The following is a 17,070-nucleotide window of genomic DNA, read 5'->3' on the forward strand; positions in this document are numbered from 1 at the left end:
AAATGCTTTATCAGTTGAATGTTTAACATTTGATGTGCTGGTATCCATTCTTGAAGAGAAAAATCTGACATAATTTACACTGAAATATTCTTGTTTCAATCTTCACAATTATAAATGTATCTATTTTTCTAGGATGGATGGATGCATGGATGGAATTGATTATTCATGTTTTTTTTTTTATTTGTTTTCCTGTCAGTGATGGGTCTGTGGTGGAGGGCCGAACATGTTTGGGATCACCAAGTGATTTTTGCCTCTCTCCGCTGGCTTGGAGTGTGACTGGAAAATATCTTGCATCTGCCATGGAGAAAATGGTCAACATCTGGCAAGTTAACGGTAAACATTCAACATATTCCTAAATTTGTCCGTCTGTTATTTCTTTTAATGACAAATAATTAATAGTTCTAGTTTTCATAATAAAATGTGTAATGGAGCTAAAAGTGTATGTTGTACTTGTGTATAAACTTTGAAATGTTGTATTTTCTCACAATCTAAATGGCACAATATATAATTTAAAGCCATTGCTTGCATTAAAAAAGAAGAATGAATGAATATTGTTACCATCCTCCCAACACAAACTAATTGGCCAATTACAAAAGTGTGCAGAGCACAACATAGAACAAAACGGTAATTGGTGTTGCCGTTTTTCTTGTGACAGTACTTCCTGGAGAAAAACAATTGATGTTCAAATTACTTTTTTTCTCCTCTACTTCACCATCTTCCCTAAACTTTTTAAACAATCCGATATTTTGTTTATTTTCAGATCAAACTGAATTTAGAGTTTAGTTCTTCTCCACTTGCACTCTTTGCTTTCCCACATTTGAATTTCAAAGCCATTATATCTGCTAATGCACCTTTGTGGTGTTTTTGGTCAGTATAAAGGTTATCTTACTTTTGATAGCAGCAATAGCATTCAGGAAAAGTGAGATTTTCCAGGATTTTACAGGCTTTGGCCCCATTTCGTCTGTCTTCGGTTTCATTCATGAAATTGGCACATACAGACTTGCTGTATTAGTCCTCTTAAAGTATGACTGATAACCTTTTCAAATAATTTGTCTGGAGATTGCGTTTTTGATTTGTCACCAGTGTAGTACCACGCACAGGGTTGTGACCATGTGCATAAACATCAGACAGGTAAATCAAATTTTACATTTTTTTTTATTTTACATGGATGCGACACATCAGACAGGGTCACACTTCTCAGCACAGGCACATATGAGGACAAACCTACATAAAATGGTTCGATATACCCTTCCAGCCATCCATTTTCTGATCCCTTTTACCCCAAAGTGGTCGCGGGGTTGCTGGAGCCTCATCCCAGCCAGCGTCAGCAGTTGGCATACTGCTGCTCCAGCATAACATGAACTGGTTGCAGGCCAATTGCTGGGCACACATAGAAAAACAATCATCTGTGCTCACACTCACATCAAGGGACAATTGAAGAGTCTTCACTCATCCCTTTTCACAAGCTGTGCTAAAAAAAATCATACCAGTGACTCATTGAGGCAAACCCTCAAGGGATGAGTTAAATATGTGTTTTTTGATTAGTCCCTTACTTCTTTTCATTAAGGTGGTAAAGGCCTTTTGGATGTGCAGCCCCATTGGGTGTCAGCAGTGGCTTGGCCCGAAGATGAAGCGGAGTCTTTGTGGTCAGGAGAACCCACTGACATGCTTCTGGTGGGTCGAATGGATGGATCGCTGGGCCTCATTGAAGTATTGGATTCCTGCAGTATGCACCGCACAGAACTGGAGCACTGCTACAGGAAGGATGGTATGGCAAATGTGTCATATTTGTTATAGCTAATGTGTTAATTGTTTTGACAGCGTTATGAATGACAAAACCATGACACTTTTGTTGGTAGGACATGAGATACATGTTTACAATCATTGTTTTAACCTCCCCGCCCCCTCCAGTGGCAGTGATGAACATAGCATGGTACAGAGAAGACAAGGCTTTTGCAGTGGGCTATGCAGATGGAAAGCTACTGATTGGATCCAAAGAGCCCTTAGAACAGGGAGCTATTGTGGTCATTGATGCTCACAAGGTATAAAAATTATTCATAAGCTTTAAATACGATTACGGTAAATTTGCAATTTACGATTCCAAACAAATGAATATGCATGTTTTTCAGGAATCAATCACGAATATGAAGTGGAATCCTACAGGTCAAATCTTGATGACATGTGCCAAAGAAGAGACGGTGAAGCTTTGGGCCAATGCTGACTCTCGTTCTGAACTGGGCACTGGCTGGCATTGTTTAATGAGTCTGAAACAACCCTCTCTGGTTAATGGTGTTGCCTGGTGCAGCTTACCTGGAAGTGGCCCAAACCCACTCAACATGCTATCTATGTACGTCACTGTTGAGAATTAATATAAATGTTGGTGAACAACTTCCAGAAACTTGTTAAGTCATTCACATGAGCAATGTATGAAATTTTGTCACTACACTATGGTGTGTTATTTATACTTATGTAATGACTACTCAATGATAAAACCAGTTTATGTAATTTGGGTGTAGGGGCAATTACATCATTACATATCAGATATAAGTGATATGTAATGATAAGTAGAAGAGGAAACAGGTGTGATATACTCTCCATAATTTTTTCACATGGTTAAAAAATATGAATGCATTTCATCTCAAAAAAGAAATCCTGTATTTCAATATACAGCATTGGATTGGATTGGATATGCCTTTATTAGTCTCACAGACCTTGCTTGCTTGTATACGTGGGTGTTGTGATCATTCCGAAATATTGTCTTAGAGTTGTTTCCAAATTAATGATTACTTCACACACAGCTAAGCAATTTAGTCCAGTAACCTTGCAGTTCAACCAAAAAAATGTAAAGCAAGTATGCATAAAGGATTGAGCAACAGAACCATACCTAAATATTATGTACATTATTTTCTCCCTTTTAGAACCCAAAATAATTTGCTCCTTCCTTTTTGCAACAAGCTTGCAAAATGTATATTAAAAATGGTTCTTCATTCATGTGCCCACTGAGTGCATGCAGATAAACTTGTGACCACAAATGTATAGACTGATTTTAATGGGTTTGAGTTTCATGTGTCACCGTGTTTTTCAGATGCTGTCAGAATGGTCTGGTCACAGTGTGGACTGTTCCACAGGTTATCTCAAACTTCCCAGACGACTGTTCCTCAGACTCGCAAGGATGGTGGGAGAAAGATGCAAACCCTAAACACATGGTACTTTTTTGATTTACTTGCATGAAACATCATCTATTCGTTTCACAAATATTGTTACTCATAACAGGTGCTTCACTTCTCACTTGCTTTCGCTTTGTTTTTGCCGTAGTCATCACAAAGGTCCAAAGACGGCGCAACGTGTGTTTTCCAACTGAAGGGCCACATCACTCCAGTGAAAATGGTCGCCTTTAGTCCTGACGGTCTCACTTTGGCCTCTGGGGGAGTTGGTGGCCTAATGAACATCTGGTCCCTGAGAGTAAGACATATGTGCTGGAGGTGAAGTTGTAGCCGCAGTTATTAAATAAACACTCCAGGTGCCAGTCACAAAGATATGTCAGAGACGACATGTCTTTTGGGGTGGAAATACTGTTTGTGTAAAACATGTCTTCCAAGCTTACATCTCATGCATGGTGTCTGCAGTTGGCTATGTATACAATACATATTGATTTATATAGCGCTTTAAAGGACAACCGACATCACTTTTTTGTTTCCTAACGACATCAGAAAAACGTTTTATAGCATCTAAAATGCCAAATGACAGCAGTGTCTAACGTGTAAGGAGTAACACTTTGGAGGTAGGGGGGGGTCATGAATTCGGGCAGATATAAAACTCAAAAACTGAGGACCGTATTGTGAAATGATATTTTTAGTCAAATGCAAAACACCAATAAAAGTGACTTAAAGTGTCTAAATCAATTTGAAACCGGAAGTGGCCAGTTTCAGAAGGTCCCGCCCCCTTGTTTGTGGTGTCATGCCAAGACGTCTTGCCTTGCTCGAGAATCAAAACAATGGTTTTAGATTCGGAAAAGATGCTTTCTTGTGACTCGTCCAGTTATGAATAGGATTCAAATAGTTCTGAAGAGGAAAGCATACATGTTTGCAATCGAATAAAGACGTTTTTCCTTTCATTTTGATGCCTCTGGAGAGAAATGCACTGACAAACTCTTTAGTACTCACAGTACCCACAAAAAGGCAGGAGATGGCGACAAAGCTCCGTGGAAATTGTCTCGTGGGAGGTTTTGTCAGCGACTGTCAAATACACTGTAGTGTTAATGCAACACAAAACAATTCACCATTGCGTTATTTATGTTTTCCTTCTAATTTTGTCATCAACACGGATCAACAAGAAGTTTTCAGACCAAACAAAATGCATTTAGGTGATGCAAGGTACGTCCTTTCTCAGTCAGGGGCGTTCCTTCAGTGATGTAGGGTGAGGACTCGTCACCAACTCAAAAACAAGACTTCCGGAAAATTCAGCGAGAGTCTTAAAACTTAAAATATAGCTATATGCAGTGGAATATTTGTAAACTACGCCCAGTAGAAGTCATTTGAAGCCATTTTACAAATTATGGACACAACTTGTCCGGAGACGTCGGTTGTCCTTTAAACCCGTGTCATTTTGTGTGCCTCATAGGATGGGTCGGTGGTTCAAACAGTTGTTGCTGGTTCGGGGGCCATTCAGAATATTGTGTGGATTCCAGATGTGGGTGTTGCTGTGTGCTCCAACAGATCAAAGGTCAAGAATATCTCCTGTTTTATACTGTTACAGGGTTGAAGCGGGATGGCCATATAAAAGCAGATATTTATTTGGGACAGCAGTGTCTAACGTGTAAGAAGTAACACTTTGAGACTGACGACCGTATTGTGAAAACAAACAAGTATGATTGATATTATAAATATTGTATACCATATGAAATATGTTTGAAATCATTCACTTCTGCTGGCCGCTGATATACACTGGAACAGACTTATTATTTTATGGTTACCAGTTTTTCCCCTGGAGCCTAGCTCAGTTACTGGTTCTTAACCTTGTGAAAGGTGCAGTCCCTAACCCTGTTCATATGCATATTCAGTGAACCCTTATTTACTGAAAAATACAAATGTTTGTTTATGTATTTATTTGTGTTTATTTATGTATTTATTTGTTAAAAACATGTATTCAAAATTGAATATAGTAAATAAAATTACATTTTTTTTCAATGCCTGACGTACTATCACGACACACACTGTGACTACTAAGTGAACTAAATTTAGCAGCACAGATTGGACACGCAATGTAAAATGATCATTTGCAGCAAGTGATGGCCAAACTTAAGCGTTCTCTCTGATGTGTGATCTGTGTGGTACAACTCAAAGATTTACAATAGACTCAAGGGTCACAGTGTGATTATATAAAATACTATTTGCCTTGTTTTTCTTCCTGTATGTGTTTTTTAGGATGTGTTGGTTGTAAATTGTGCAAAAGAGTTCATGACAAGCAACCATGTGCTCGCAACTTGCCGGACAGCTCTTAAGAAGCAGGGTGTAGTTGGCCTCAACGTTGCCCCTTGCATGAGGGCCTTCCTGGAGAGATTACCTCTTATGTTACAGGAGCAGTATGCCTATGAGAAGGTAAGGAAGTTGAATGGTGTTAAATGTAAATATGCTGTCGATTGAATATGTTTGGGTGAATAAATGAAACTGTTTTATAAAAACGGAAGCACAATACACCGTGGATTAGTTGATCTTGATTTATCTGGCAGCAGCTCAATTCTAAAGGTCTTCTGCATAACTGATAGTTTTGAGTTTAATCTGCTTCAGAAGCGTCTCTCTTCATAGACACCATTTTAAAGGTTTTTTTTGTGCACTGCATGCACTATTTCCTGTATACACTGACTGGGGACGTGCCTTTAGTGTCCTCTTCCCACTTTAATATCCGCATTCTGTCCTCAATTACACATGTCAGAACTCAGTGCACACTTAAAGTGACCTGGATGATTGGGCATCCATTTTGTAGAAAAATTAAGACTGGGTGTCATCCTGAATAATTCACTATATTTCCACTTCCACATCACTAACATAACCCGTTCCACATATTTCCCCCTGAGTAATATAAATCGTCTCCGTCTCTCTCTTTCAGCTCTCATACCATTTGTCTACTTGTCTTGTAGCCCTTGTCGACAGTTTTGTCACCTCTCACAATAATGACTGCAATTCACTTTTTTTGGTGTCCATCACAAATTCCTACATAAACTTAAACTGGTCCAGAATTCTTTAGCCCGAATCATCCTCTGATAGCTGCACCGGCTCCCTGTCCAATTGAGAATCAAATTCAAAGTACTTCTTGATACATTTAAAGCATCCATAACAATCCAATCTTTAAAGGACAACCGACGTCTCCGGACAAGTTGTGTCCATAATTTGTAAAATGGCTTCAAATGACTTCTACTGAGCGTATTTTACAAAGATTCCATCGCATATAGCTATATTTTATGTTTTAAGACTTGCGCCGAATATTCCGGAAGTCTTGTTTTTGTGTTGGTGACGAGTCCGTACGTGACGTCACTGAAGGAACGCCCATGACCGGAAAAAAAGGACACATTGTAGCAGTCCTTCCATCACGTCAATGCATTTTGCTGTGCTTGTTTGGTCTGAAAACGTCATGCTGCACCAAAAAGAGCCAGAAGAGCGCGACCAAGATCCATATAAGGAATTTATCAGCCTGTGGAAAAGGGCTGATTAATTCCTCACAGAGAGCTTTGTCGCCATTTTCTGCCTCTTTTCTGGGACGCTACATTGCAGTCCAGATGCCTCAAAATGACACGGAAGGACTTCTTTAATCAATTGCAAACATGTATGCTTTCCTCTTCAGAACTATTTGAATCGTATTCATAACTGGATGTGTACCAAGAAAGCATATTCTCCGAATCTGATGCCATTGTTTTGATTCTCCAGCAATGCAAGACGTCTTGGCGTGTTGTCACGAACTGGGGGCGGGACTTTCTGAAAAATTCGCAGCTCAATTTTTTGGCAGATTTTGCACACTTTGTCATTTTTATTGGTGTTTTGCATTTGAATAAAAATATCGTACTGCGTGTTTGGGGTATTTTAGTTGCTATAAAATGTTTTTCTGATGTCAGTTAAGAAACAAAAAAGCGACGTTGGTTGTCCTTTAAATTCCTGTTGCCTCATGTTCTCATCTTCCCACCTCTGTGTACCCTCTGCCGGTCTCAGCACAATGGAGTGCAGAGCTTTCAGCCGCTCTGCCCTAAACTCTGGAACTCGCTTCTACCCAACATCTGAAATACTGATTCTCTTCCTACCTGCGAATCCCATCTCAAAATCGTTCTATTTAAAATTGTTTTCTGAGTGTAGATTAATGTCTTCTTTTATTATCCTGTCTAATTTTATGTGTGCTTTTACTGACCTTGTCTTTCTGACAGTAAAGTGTCCTTGAGAATTTTGAAAAGTGTTTATAAATATAATGTATTCTTCTTCTGATTATTATTATTACTTATTCAGAATCAGAATCATCTTTAGTATGTAGAACACACAAGGAATTTGTTTCCGGTAGAACACGCTGCACTAGTATCGTCGTCAAAATTATTGTTGTGAAAATGTGGTATTTGAACACATAGTTTTCCAGTTTCATTCATTTCCTTTTTTTCGGAATTTGTAGCCTCACGTCGTATGTGGGGAGCAGCTTATCCACAGCCCCTACATGCAGTGCCTCGCCTCTCTGGCAGTTGGACTCCACCTGGACCAGCTCCTATGCTGCCCTCCGGTGCCACCTTCTCTCCGACACTGCCCACCCGAGTCTGGCTCCGTCATCTGGAGTGCCAGTGAATGGGCTTGGTTGGACTGCTTCTCAACAACAGCAAAGGCAGCAGAGGCCCTGGCTCGGGGTGCTAGTTTCCCCGAGTCCTTTATTGTTCCTGACCTGGAACCTGTTCCCAAAGATGAGATGGTTTTGCTCATGGTAGGCGAGGCTGTTTGTGTTTGTTCTACACTAGATTTTGCAATGTAATTTATGCTGAGATAAATAGAACAGCTCACTTAATCTTATTTCTCCAATGGATCTTTACAGGACAACACTAAATGGGTCTCAAGTATGGATGAACAAATCATGTCCTGGGCTACCTCTCGCCCTGAGGTAATTGTGAAAATGACACAAAACTGTAATTATTTTACTCATGATGGTATTTTTTTTATTTCTCAATTTTCACTAAAATTGCTTGTTGTTGCAGGATTGGCATCTTGGTGGGAAATGCGATGTGTATTTATGGGGTGCTGGACGACACGGCCAGTTGGCTGAGGCAGGCAGAAATATATTGACCCCAACCGTTGCACCTTCCTTCTCTCAGGCACAGCAGGTATGCTTAGCTACATATAATTTTGTGACACTTACAAAGGTTTATTTTCAAATCTATGTTAATGCACGACTGTCAGAGCATCAGCTTTGTTGAGATCAAGGAACAGTTTGGTACAGTATGTTAAAAGGAAGAAACATTTTGTGCTTGCTGTATTTGATTTGACAGGTACAATACACCTCTTTGTGTATTTAGCAGTTATAACATGTATGTAAAATTCATCCGAGCATCCCAGCAAATTTTGAAAGCATGCAGGCTACACCCTCGACGGATCAGTAGCTAATTGCGGGGCACATATTAATAGACAATCCATTCAAATGGCCATCACACTTATTAAAAATTAATAAGTTTTAAACTGACATAATGATGTATGTTTGGTTTAAAGGACAACCAACGTCTCCGGACAAGTTGTGTCCATAATTTGTAAAATGGCTTCAAATGACTTCTACTGAGCGTATTTTACAAAGATTCCACCGCATATAGCTATATTTTACGTTTTAAGACTCGCGCTGAATAATCAGGAAGTCTTGTTTTTGAGTTGGTGACGAGTCCGTACGTGACGTCACTGAAGGAACGCCCCTAACCGAAAAAAGACACATTGTAGCAGTCCTTCCATCACGTCAATGTATTTTGCTGTACTTGTTTGGTCTGAAAACCACGTGTTGCACCAAAAAGACGCCAGAAGAGTGTGACCAAGCTCCATGGAAGGAATTTATCAGCCTGTTTAAACGGGCTGATTAATTCCTCACAGAATCTTGGACGCCATTTTCTGCCTCTTTTTGGGTGATACATTTCCCCCCAACGTTGCCTCAAAATGGCACGGAATAAATTCTTGAATCGATTGCAAACATGTATGCTTTCCTCTTCAGAACTATTTGAATCATATTCATAACTGGATGTGTAACAAGAAAGCATATTATCCGAATCTGAAGCCATTGTTTTGATTCTCCAGCAATGCAAGACGTCTTGGCGTAACGTCACGAACTGGAGGCGGGACTTTCTGGAAATGCCCAATTCGCAGCTCATTTTTTTGCAGATTTTGGACACTTTAAGTGATTTTTATTGGTGTTTTGCATTTTTGAATAAAAATATCATACTGCGTGTGTTGGGTATTTTAGACGCTATAAAACGTTTTTCTGATGTCAGGAAACAAAAAAGTGATGTCGGTTGTCCTTTAAGACTCATTTTTGTCAGAGATAATCCACAAGAACACAGACAGAAAATGCTCCAGAACTGTGAGGCCACCTTATCCGAATGTTTAACTCATTCACTGCCATTCACGAATTGAAAATATTAGTTAAAGCACCATTCCCAAATTTATTTGGGTTTTATTTTGTCATGCTTGGGTGCCGATAAAGCGCTGGCCATGGCCTCTGGCAATGCATTTCCCTTTTTCCATGTTAGTGCTTTGTTACAGCTTCAGCTGTTGTTAAGGCGCTATATAAACCAATATGTGTGTATTGCATTGTATTTTGGACAGCCGCCCCCACTTCAAGCTCATATAAATCCAGACCCGTATAAATTAGGATTTTTTTTCTGATGAAAGAAGAGAGTCTATGATTTCTAACCGTGTATTGATTGTTTATGTAGTCCTGGAGTGGACACATTTTTGCACGTCTGGCAGTGAATAAATTAACTAATACAGTGATACCTCAGCTTACAACCTTAATTGGTTCCCAGAAAGTGTGCAAGGCGAAAAGTGTGTCTTCCAAACATTAATTTCCCATAGGAAACCATTAAAAATGAGTATAATCAGTTTCCAGGTCCCCATAAAACACAATTTTCTACTAAATAAGCCTTAAAACTACACAAAATATACCATGTTTTATGTATAATACATTTGCCATTGTATTGTAATTAAAGAAATAAACTGTACTATATAATAAAGTGATTTTATTTATCTTTTTGATGGTCGTTGATGTAGTTGCCTCTTGATGATATCCGAGTGAAGTTGCCGTGCTTTCTCGGCGATAATACCCTCACTCACACGGTCCCCTGCCAGCTGCTTTTCGTTAATCTAAATCAACAGAAGTTTTTCAACCTCTTCTATTGCCTGAGACCGTTGCTTACACAACACAGAAACACCTTTAGCCACACGTAGCAATGGTCGACTTAGCATACTGGTACTGGGGATGCTAAGTCACACAAACGCACACCTCGTTCATGTTTTTCAATGATCTCCTTCTTCTGCTCGACCGTAATTTTCTTTTGTGTCTCTTCGGCTTAACACTACCATGTGGTGGGGTCTTTTTCGGTCCCAAAAAAATTAAAAGTATCCACTCCATAACAAACCACATCTGCACTGAGTGCATTCAAAGAAAGTGGGTGTGGAAAAGTAGTCCGGCAGCCACGGTGGTGCTGTTCAGCCGTATGGTTTGGTGTTCTTCCGCTGAAAACTAGTCCGCCAGCCATTGTGGCACTCCGTGTGTTTCCCGAAAAGTAGTTCGTTTGCCAAGATTATATTCTCGCGAATATAATGTTCGTAAAGCGAAAGGTTCACTAGCTAAAGCGTTCGTAAGCCAAGGTATCACTGTACACAGATAAAAATAAGTTTTTCCCCTCTATTGTTTGATAAAACGATATACATGAACAAGTGCAAGCTGCTATTTGAAATCTACTTTCTGTTCTCATTCCCACCAGGTTGTGTGTGGTCAGAATTGCACATTTGTTATGCAGCCTAACGGGACTGTGTTGGCTTGTGGAGAGGGCAGCTATGGCCGGCTGGGACAAGGCAACTCGGATGACCTGCATGTCCTCACCGTCATCTCAGCTCTTCAAGGTGGTGTTAAATCATCTGTTTTGTCTAATAGTTTTCTCGTAAGATTAATTGTTAAGTGACACTCAAATGCAGGTGTTTGATCTGTTGTGTCCACTCCAGTGCCAGGGCTTCTGTCATTTTCACTCAAATTGCAGCACCCACAGAATATTGAGTTTTAGGACTACATAAAAATTCAATTGGGCATAAGAAACCTAAAACTCTCTTCTATCATCAGAAAGAAACAGTTAATTCCTAAGTTATATGAGTCTGGAGTTATCTGAGCTTGAAATTGGGGCGGCTGTACACAATGCAAATTAATATGTACGAATTGATTTGTACCGTGCTGTAACAACAGCTGAAGCTGTAACAAAGCGCTAACATGGGCAAAAGGCAAATGCTGCTCCCTCCCTCGTCGAAGGGAAAAACATTGCCATAGGTCTGACCGCTTTATCGGCACCCCCTGCCCCCAAGAAAAAGCAAAACCTGAAGAAATTCAGAAATGGCGCTCCACATCGCGCTTTTCAATTCCCGAATAAATTCGGGAGTGGCAGCGAATGAGTTAAAAAGGGGGAAGTTGGGACTTCCGGAAGCTTTTATTTTCCAATAATTAATTATGAGTTTGGGTTACCCCTGACTGTGTCAATTTCTCTGTGTTCATCAGGTTTTGTGGTGACCCAGTTGGTAACATCGTGTGGGAGTGACGGTCACTCCATGGCGCTGACAGAGAGCGGTGAGGTTTTTAGCTGGGGCGATGGTGACTATGGCAAGTTGGGCCACGGAAACAGTGACCGCCAACGCCGACCAAGACAGATTGAAGCTCTTCAAGGAGAAGAGGTGGTTCAGGTCGGTCCTCTCTCAAAGTCACAAGAAGTACATTGGATTTAGTCATCATCCATCACCTTATCCATGGTCAGGTCGCAGGGGCAGAATTCTTGACTTGTCTCTTTTCCCCAGCCATTTCTCACCACACTTCCTGAGCGATTTCAAGGTATCGCCTGGCGAGCATGGAGGCACAACCCACCTTTCCATTTCTGTTCCTAACCCATCCACTTGACATTGCTTTGAAATTGCCATATCTTAAGCATTGACACTGACATCAAAGTAACACATTCTAAATCAGAATCAGAATCAGAATACCTTTATTCGTCCCGCAATGGGGAAATTTGCAGTCCACAGCAGCAATTGAAGAGGGATGGGGTTGGGGTGGGAGTGAAAGGATAGAAAACAAGATATTCTAAGCATAACAAAATAAAAATGTCAACTGTATACTGTGCAAATGTAGATGTGCAAAAACCGTTCTATAAACAAGACTGTATGTAAATACAGGTAAATCCGACTTACGACCGGCGCGACTTACGACCACCCGTACTTGTGACCACGACCGATAGACGCTATTTTTTTTATTTTAATTATACGCCTGACACCGCAATGCGTGAGCAGCCCGGCAATGCATATGGCAATTTTGGCCAGCCAGCCAGCATCTCACGCCGCGGCGGGAACGCCACGACGAGAACGCCACGCTGCCGCCTCTTTGAGAAAGTTTGTTCTGCTTTGAGACTGCAACCGGTAGAACACCGGCGACCCGGACCCTCGCCCGCCGTCCCCGTGGCGTCCGAGTCAGGTCGTTTGGAAATCATTTAGCACCGAGTCTCTATTCAACGTTTTGAATGGATTTCGACTTACGACAATTTTGACTTACGACCATCTGGTCAGAACGGAACCCGGTCGTAAGTCGGATGTTACCTGTACTATATTATACAACATCGGAGGTCATACATTTTTTATCATTCATTTTAAACAGTTTCAATCAACAGTACAACAAATTCCGAACTATATAAAATAATAGTGAGCTGTTTTTAAAAAATGGGAACAATAAATACATAAAATAGGACTCATACCATTTTCTTTTTCATCAAATCCAACCTGCGCCTCTTTCCAATGTAGATATAAATTTGACATGTATGTGATGCGTCTGCACAATTAATACTTATCTGACCTATACACCGTCAAAAACCCAATACATGCTCGCCGTGGGTGGTGAGAGAGTACAGACATCGTCCGTGTAATTGCAAAGTTGTTTTTCCACTAATAGTTGACTTTGTTCCCACTTAAAGTATAAAGTCAATGTTTGTGGTCATAGTCATTCAGCTCTGCAGACATTACATTTATTACTCATGGCAATGTGTGACGTCATCTTAATTAGCCGTCTCCATAAAAATATCCCTAAAATATTTCAACCTCCTCCCACCTTGCTACCTCTGAGTTAGAATATTAAACAAACCCCTACACACGGGACCATATTTACTTCTGGAAACAGCATAACCAACTCATTTTGGAGTCTTTGTAAGGGGTAGCTGGGGAGCCGAGGACTCCTCCTTCAGGGTAAGGACTTTACTGCCCAAATGGCTAATAACAGAAAGACCAGGAAGGTCATGGATGGATGGAACTCCCCCTCCCTAACTTAAATCACAGTGGTGATTTTGTTTTGGATTTATCTGCTTACCTTTGCCTCAGAACATTCTTGGTGGCACAGAGTCCTCCTCTGTTTCACTGGCTGTACCTTCCAATGGGGAAGAGGAAGCAACCTTGAGGGCAGGGGTAGGGGACGCCAGTTCCTCAAGAGTCATATGCTGCCTGTTTTAGATCTTTCTCTATGACACCACTCTTGATTGAAATGATCAGTGCGTCGGAAAGCTCTGTTGAGGCCTGAGAGTGTTATGACCTATGACACCTGATTATGTTTAATCAGGTGTGTTGGAGCAAGGAGTAATTTGAAACGGGCAGCATGTGGCTCTCGGGGATCGGAGTTGCCTACCGCTGGTTCATTTGGGTTTTTTTCTGACAAATTCAATTTAGTCATATGTTGACTACATCCTCACGCCCCCTTTTTTCTCTGCAGATGTCATGCGGCTTCAAACATTCAGCAGTGGTAACCGCTGATGGAAAGCTTTTCACTTTTGGCAACGGTGATTACGGCAGACTTGGTTTGGGAAACACTTCTAACAAGAAGCTGCCAGAAAAGGTCACGGCTCTGGAAGGATATCAAGTTGGTCAGGTCAGATTTACTGAAGAGAAAATGTATTTGGTTTCCGCCCATCTGTGTCAACATTGCTTCTTCCACTTTTCAGGTTGCTTGTGGATTGAACCACACGTTGGTGGTTTCTGCTGATGGGATGATGGTGTGGGCTTTTGGTGACGGAGACTATGGCAAACTGGGACTTGGGAATTCGACAGCCAAGTCTTCACCTCAGGTTAGGCTTATTTGATGAAAGCTAAGAGTGTCCTGGTTTTGTGTTATAGTCGCTGAAACGCTTGTTCTTCATTTGCAATTTCAATCACCAGAAGGTGGAAATGCTCTGTGGAATTGGCATCAAAAAAGTGGCTTGTGGAACACAGTTCTCTGTGGCTTTATCAAAGGATGGAAAAGTGTTTACATTTGGTAAAGGTATGTTAAAAATGATTCTTTTCATTTTAGGCTCAATTTTGAATAGTGGCAGAATATAACATAATACATTACGGTGATAAATACTTTTGAGGTTTATCAATTTCCCTCCCCCATTAGTTTTTTGTTTCCAAAATGTTTTGTCTTATTTTTTTTAATCTTCTGCTTTAGACCGCCTTATTGGTTTGCCAGAAGCCCGGGCAAGGAACCACAACCGTCCTCAACAGGTACCGGCTCTGTCAGGGATCCACATTCAGGATCTGGCTGCAGGGGCTGAGCACACTTTGGTTCTGTCGTCCACGGGAGACGTTTACACGTGGGGCAGCAATTTAGAGGGCCAGGTAAGCCGCTGAAACGCTCACAATGACTTCCACTGTATTTTTTTAAATACTATTTCATGTTTTTTTTTGTGTATAATCCTGAAAATTGGATCTACAAAATGGGTTTATTTTACATTTTGTCACTTAAGCTGGGTCTGGGCCACACCAACCACGTACGAGAACCAACCCTGGTGACGGTGCTGCAGAGTAAAGGCATCAACCAGATCACAGCTGGACGTTGCCACAGTGCAGCGTGGACCGCTCCCTCTGTGCCACCCCGAGCACCAGGTCAACATACACCACTTGAACTCTCACCCTACATTAAGTTGAACTACACTGACCAAAAATCAAAATGCCGCTTTATTGTTACCGCTCCTTTTTTTCCATTTTGAAATTAAATATGTTAGAAAGAATGTGGACAAAGGGCTCAATTTTTTTCCTCTGTTTGCAAATTTAAATCTGTTTGTGAGCACTTCTAACAAAAATCATGTAAAATTATGTGAAAAACGAATTACTCGTGTAAAAAATACACTATATCAAATATTTTTATGTATATGGCTTTATTTATATGTGCACAGAGAGCATCCACTAACTTTCACTTTCCCTGTGGTTACCCTGGTCTGATGCTCAGCTGTCACTAATTTGCTTTTCATATTAATAATGCTATAATACCACATACACTAAAGTCTCGTTATATCGATATTCAAGGGAGTCCGAAAAAATATCGATATAACCGGGACTATCGATATATCCGACCCTGTTTGCATGTAATTTTCTCCGTGCGTGCATAGAAATAGTATCGATATAACCGGGACTATCGATATATCCGATATCGATATAACGAGACTTTACTGTAGTAAAAATTATAATATTTGACTAATATTAACAGCATAATGTGATAACATTTGTGCACTGTACCTGTCTACACTGACCTCATGTGACCTGCTCAAATGGCTCCAAAACAGTGTATGCGTCCTGCAGTACCTCCCCAGATCATCTGCTAAGTTCTCAGAAATATGTCTCATTGAACTCAAAACAATCCATCAGACAGGTCCCCACTTTGAAATTTTCAATAAAGTGGCATATCACTGACATGTAGGATGTCGTGATTCGGGATTTCCAGCAGTCTGTTGCGCGTTCTTTGTCACATATGATTCTGGTATGATTGTTTGCGAAAGTGTTTTCAGAATCAGAAAGCTTTTAATAGCCCAACAATGGGGACATTTCCTGCTTGGAATTGCATGTATTGTGTTGAGAGCATGAGTATACTTTCTGAATCCTTTGTGATCCACAATTGAAAATGGCTGAAAATCACTTGCAATCATTTTACTCAGTTCCTCATCATTTGTGTTCAGTTTAGCTGGGTGGATAGCTTTTTGCATAATGTGTCTCAAGGAGCTCTGGGTTGTACATCTTGGAAGTTGTGATATTGCATCAGCAACAGGTGCAGGCAGATACACTAGAAACCGCATTAATAGCTGGTTCCCTTGCTTGTCTTTTCTCTTCAAATTGTACAGATGGGTGGACTGTTATTATATGCCGCTGCAGGTTATTTGTGGAACCTGATTGGTGGGATATTTTAACCTTGCAGTCTACACTCTGCCTTTAAACTATAAATAAAGTTGAAACAAGTCCAAATTTCACTGTTTTCTATCCATTTTCTAACCTTTTCACCTTTGCTTTTTCTTTGTAGTGATATCAAGCTCTGTCGTCTCCCTTTCCTGTTTTGTGTGCTACTCACAGTGTGCTTCTGTTTCTCTAACCTCCCCCTTCTCCTCAGTGGTGCGTGCATCTGTAATTCTCCCCTCCCTCCTCTACCACGGATCTTGACCAATCACATGCGGCTTTAACCAAAGACTGGGGGCAATAGGAAAAAGAGTCAGCTCCCAGTTCCGGCTCATTTGTTCACTTCGGAGATCCGGCTTTAAGAACCGGCTCGCGAACGACACATCACTTCTTTCATCAGAAAAAAATTGTTAATTCCCAAGTTATATGGGTCTGGAGTTGTCTGAGCTTTAAATGGGGGTGGCTGTACAAAAGCCAAATGATGCCCCCTAGTGGCAGGTAAAAACAGCCAAAACCAAAACAAATTCAATAATAGCGCTCCAGAATAAATCCGGGAATGGCCGTGAATTAGTTCATTGAAATTATCTATCAGCTTCATTGTGTACACCAATATGTTAGTGCACATGGGGGACTAAACGTGCAGTTTTAC

The 17,070-nt window shown here is 40.7% G+C and overlaps 1 protein-coding gene across 3 annotated transcripts in view; it reads left to right on the forward strand.

The window, feature by feature from the left end:
• The window catches only part of herc1 (HECT and RLD domain containing E3 ubiquitin protein ligase family member 1), a 94,469-nt gene that overhangs the window by 63,077 nt on the left and 14,322 nt on the right, over positions 1 to 17,070 (forward strand). For all 3 annotated transcript variants that reach the window (XM_088991844.1, XM_088991845.1, XM_088991846.1), the window contains exons 54-71: positions 197 to 333; positions 1,568 to 1,768; positions 1,912 to 2,042; positions 2,130 to 2,347; positions 3,086 to 3,206; positions 3,316 to 3,462; positions 4,621 to 4,722; positions 5,424 to 5,597; positions 7,645 to 7,944; positions 8,053 to 8,118; positions 8,213 to 8,338; positions 10,976 to 11,114; positions 11,755 to 11,936; positions 13,993 to 14,148; positions 14,222 to 14,344; positions 14,436 to 14,538; positions 14,707 to 14,876; positions 15,005 to 15,143. In XM_088991844.1, the coding sequence (XP_088847970.1) occupies positions 197 to 333; positions 1,568 to 1,768; positions 1,912 to 2,042; positions 2,130 to 2,347; positions 3,086 to 3,206; positions 3,316 to 3,462; positions 4,621 to 4,722; positions 5,424 to 5,597; positions 7,645 to 7,944; positions 8,053 to 8,118; positions 8,213 to 8,338; positions 10,976 to 11,114; positions 11,755 to 11,936; positions 13,993 to 14,148; positions 14,222 to 14,344; positions 14,436 to 14,538; positions 14,707 to 14,876; positions 15,005 to 15,143 (2,735 nt within the window). The remainder of the gene's footprint in view (positions 1 to 196; positions 334 to 1,567; positions 1,769 to 1,911; positions 2,043 to 2,129; positions 2,348 to 3,085; positions 3,207 to 3,315; positions 3,463 to 4,620; positions 4,723 to 5,423; positions 5,598 to 7,644; positions 7,945 to 8,052; positions 8,119 to 8,212; positions 8,339 to 10,975; positions 11,115 to 11,754; positions 11,937 to 13,992; positions 14,149 to 14,221; positions 14,345 to 14,435; positions 14,539 to 14,706; positions 14,877 to 15,004; positions 15,144 to 17,070) is intronic.

Source organism: Hippocampus bargibanti, linkage group LG03 (genome assembly GCF_051943395.1).
Source record: "Hippocampus bargibanti isolate YZ-2025 linkage group LG03, ASM5194339v1, whole genome shotgun sequence".
Lineage (NCBI taxonomy): Eukaryota > Metazoa > Chordata > Actinopteri > Syngnathiformes > Syngnathidae > Hippocampus > Hippocampus bargibanti.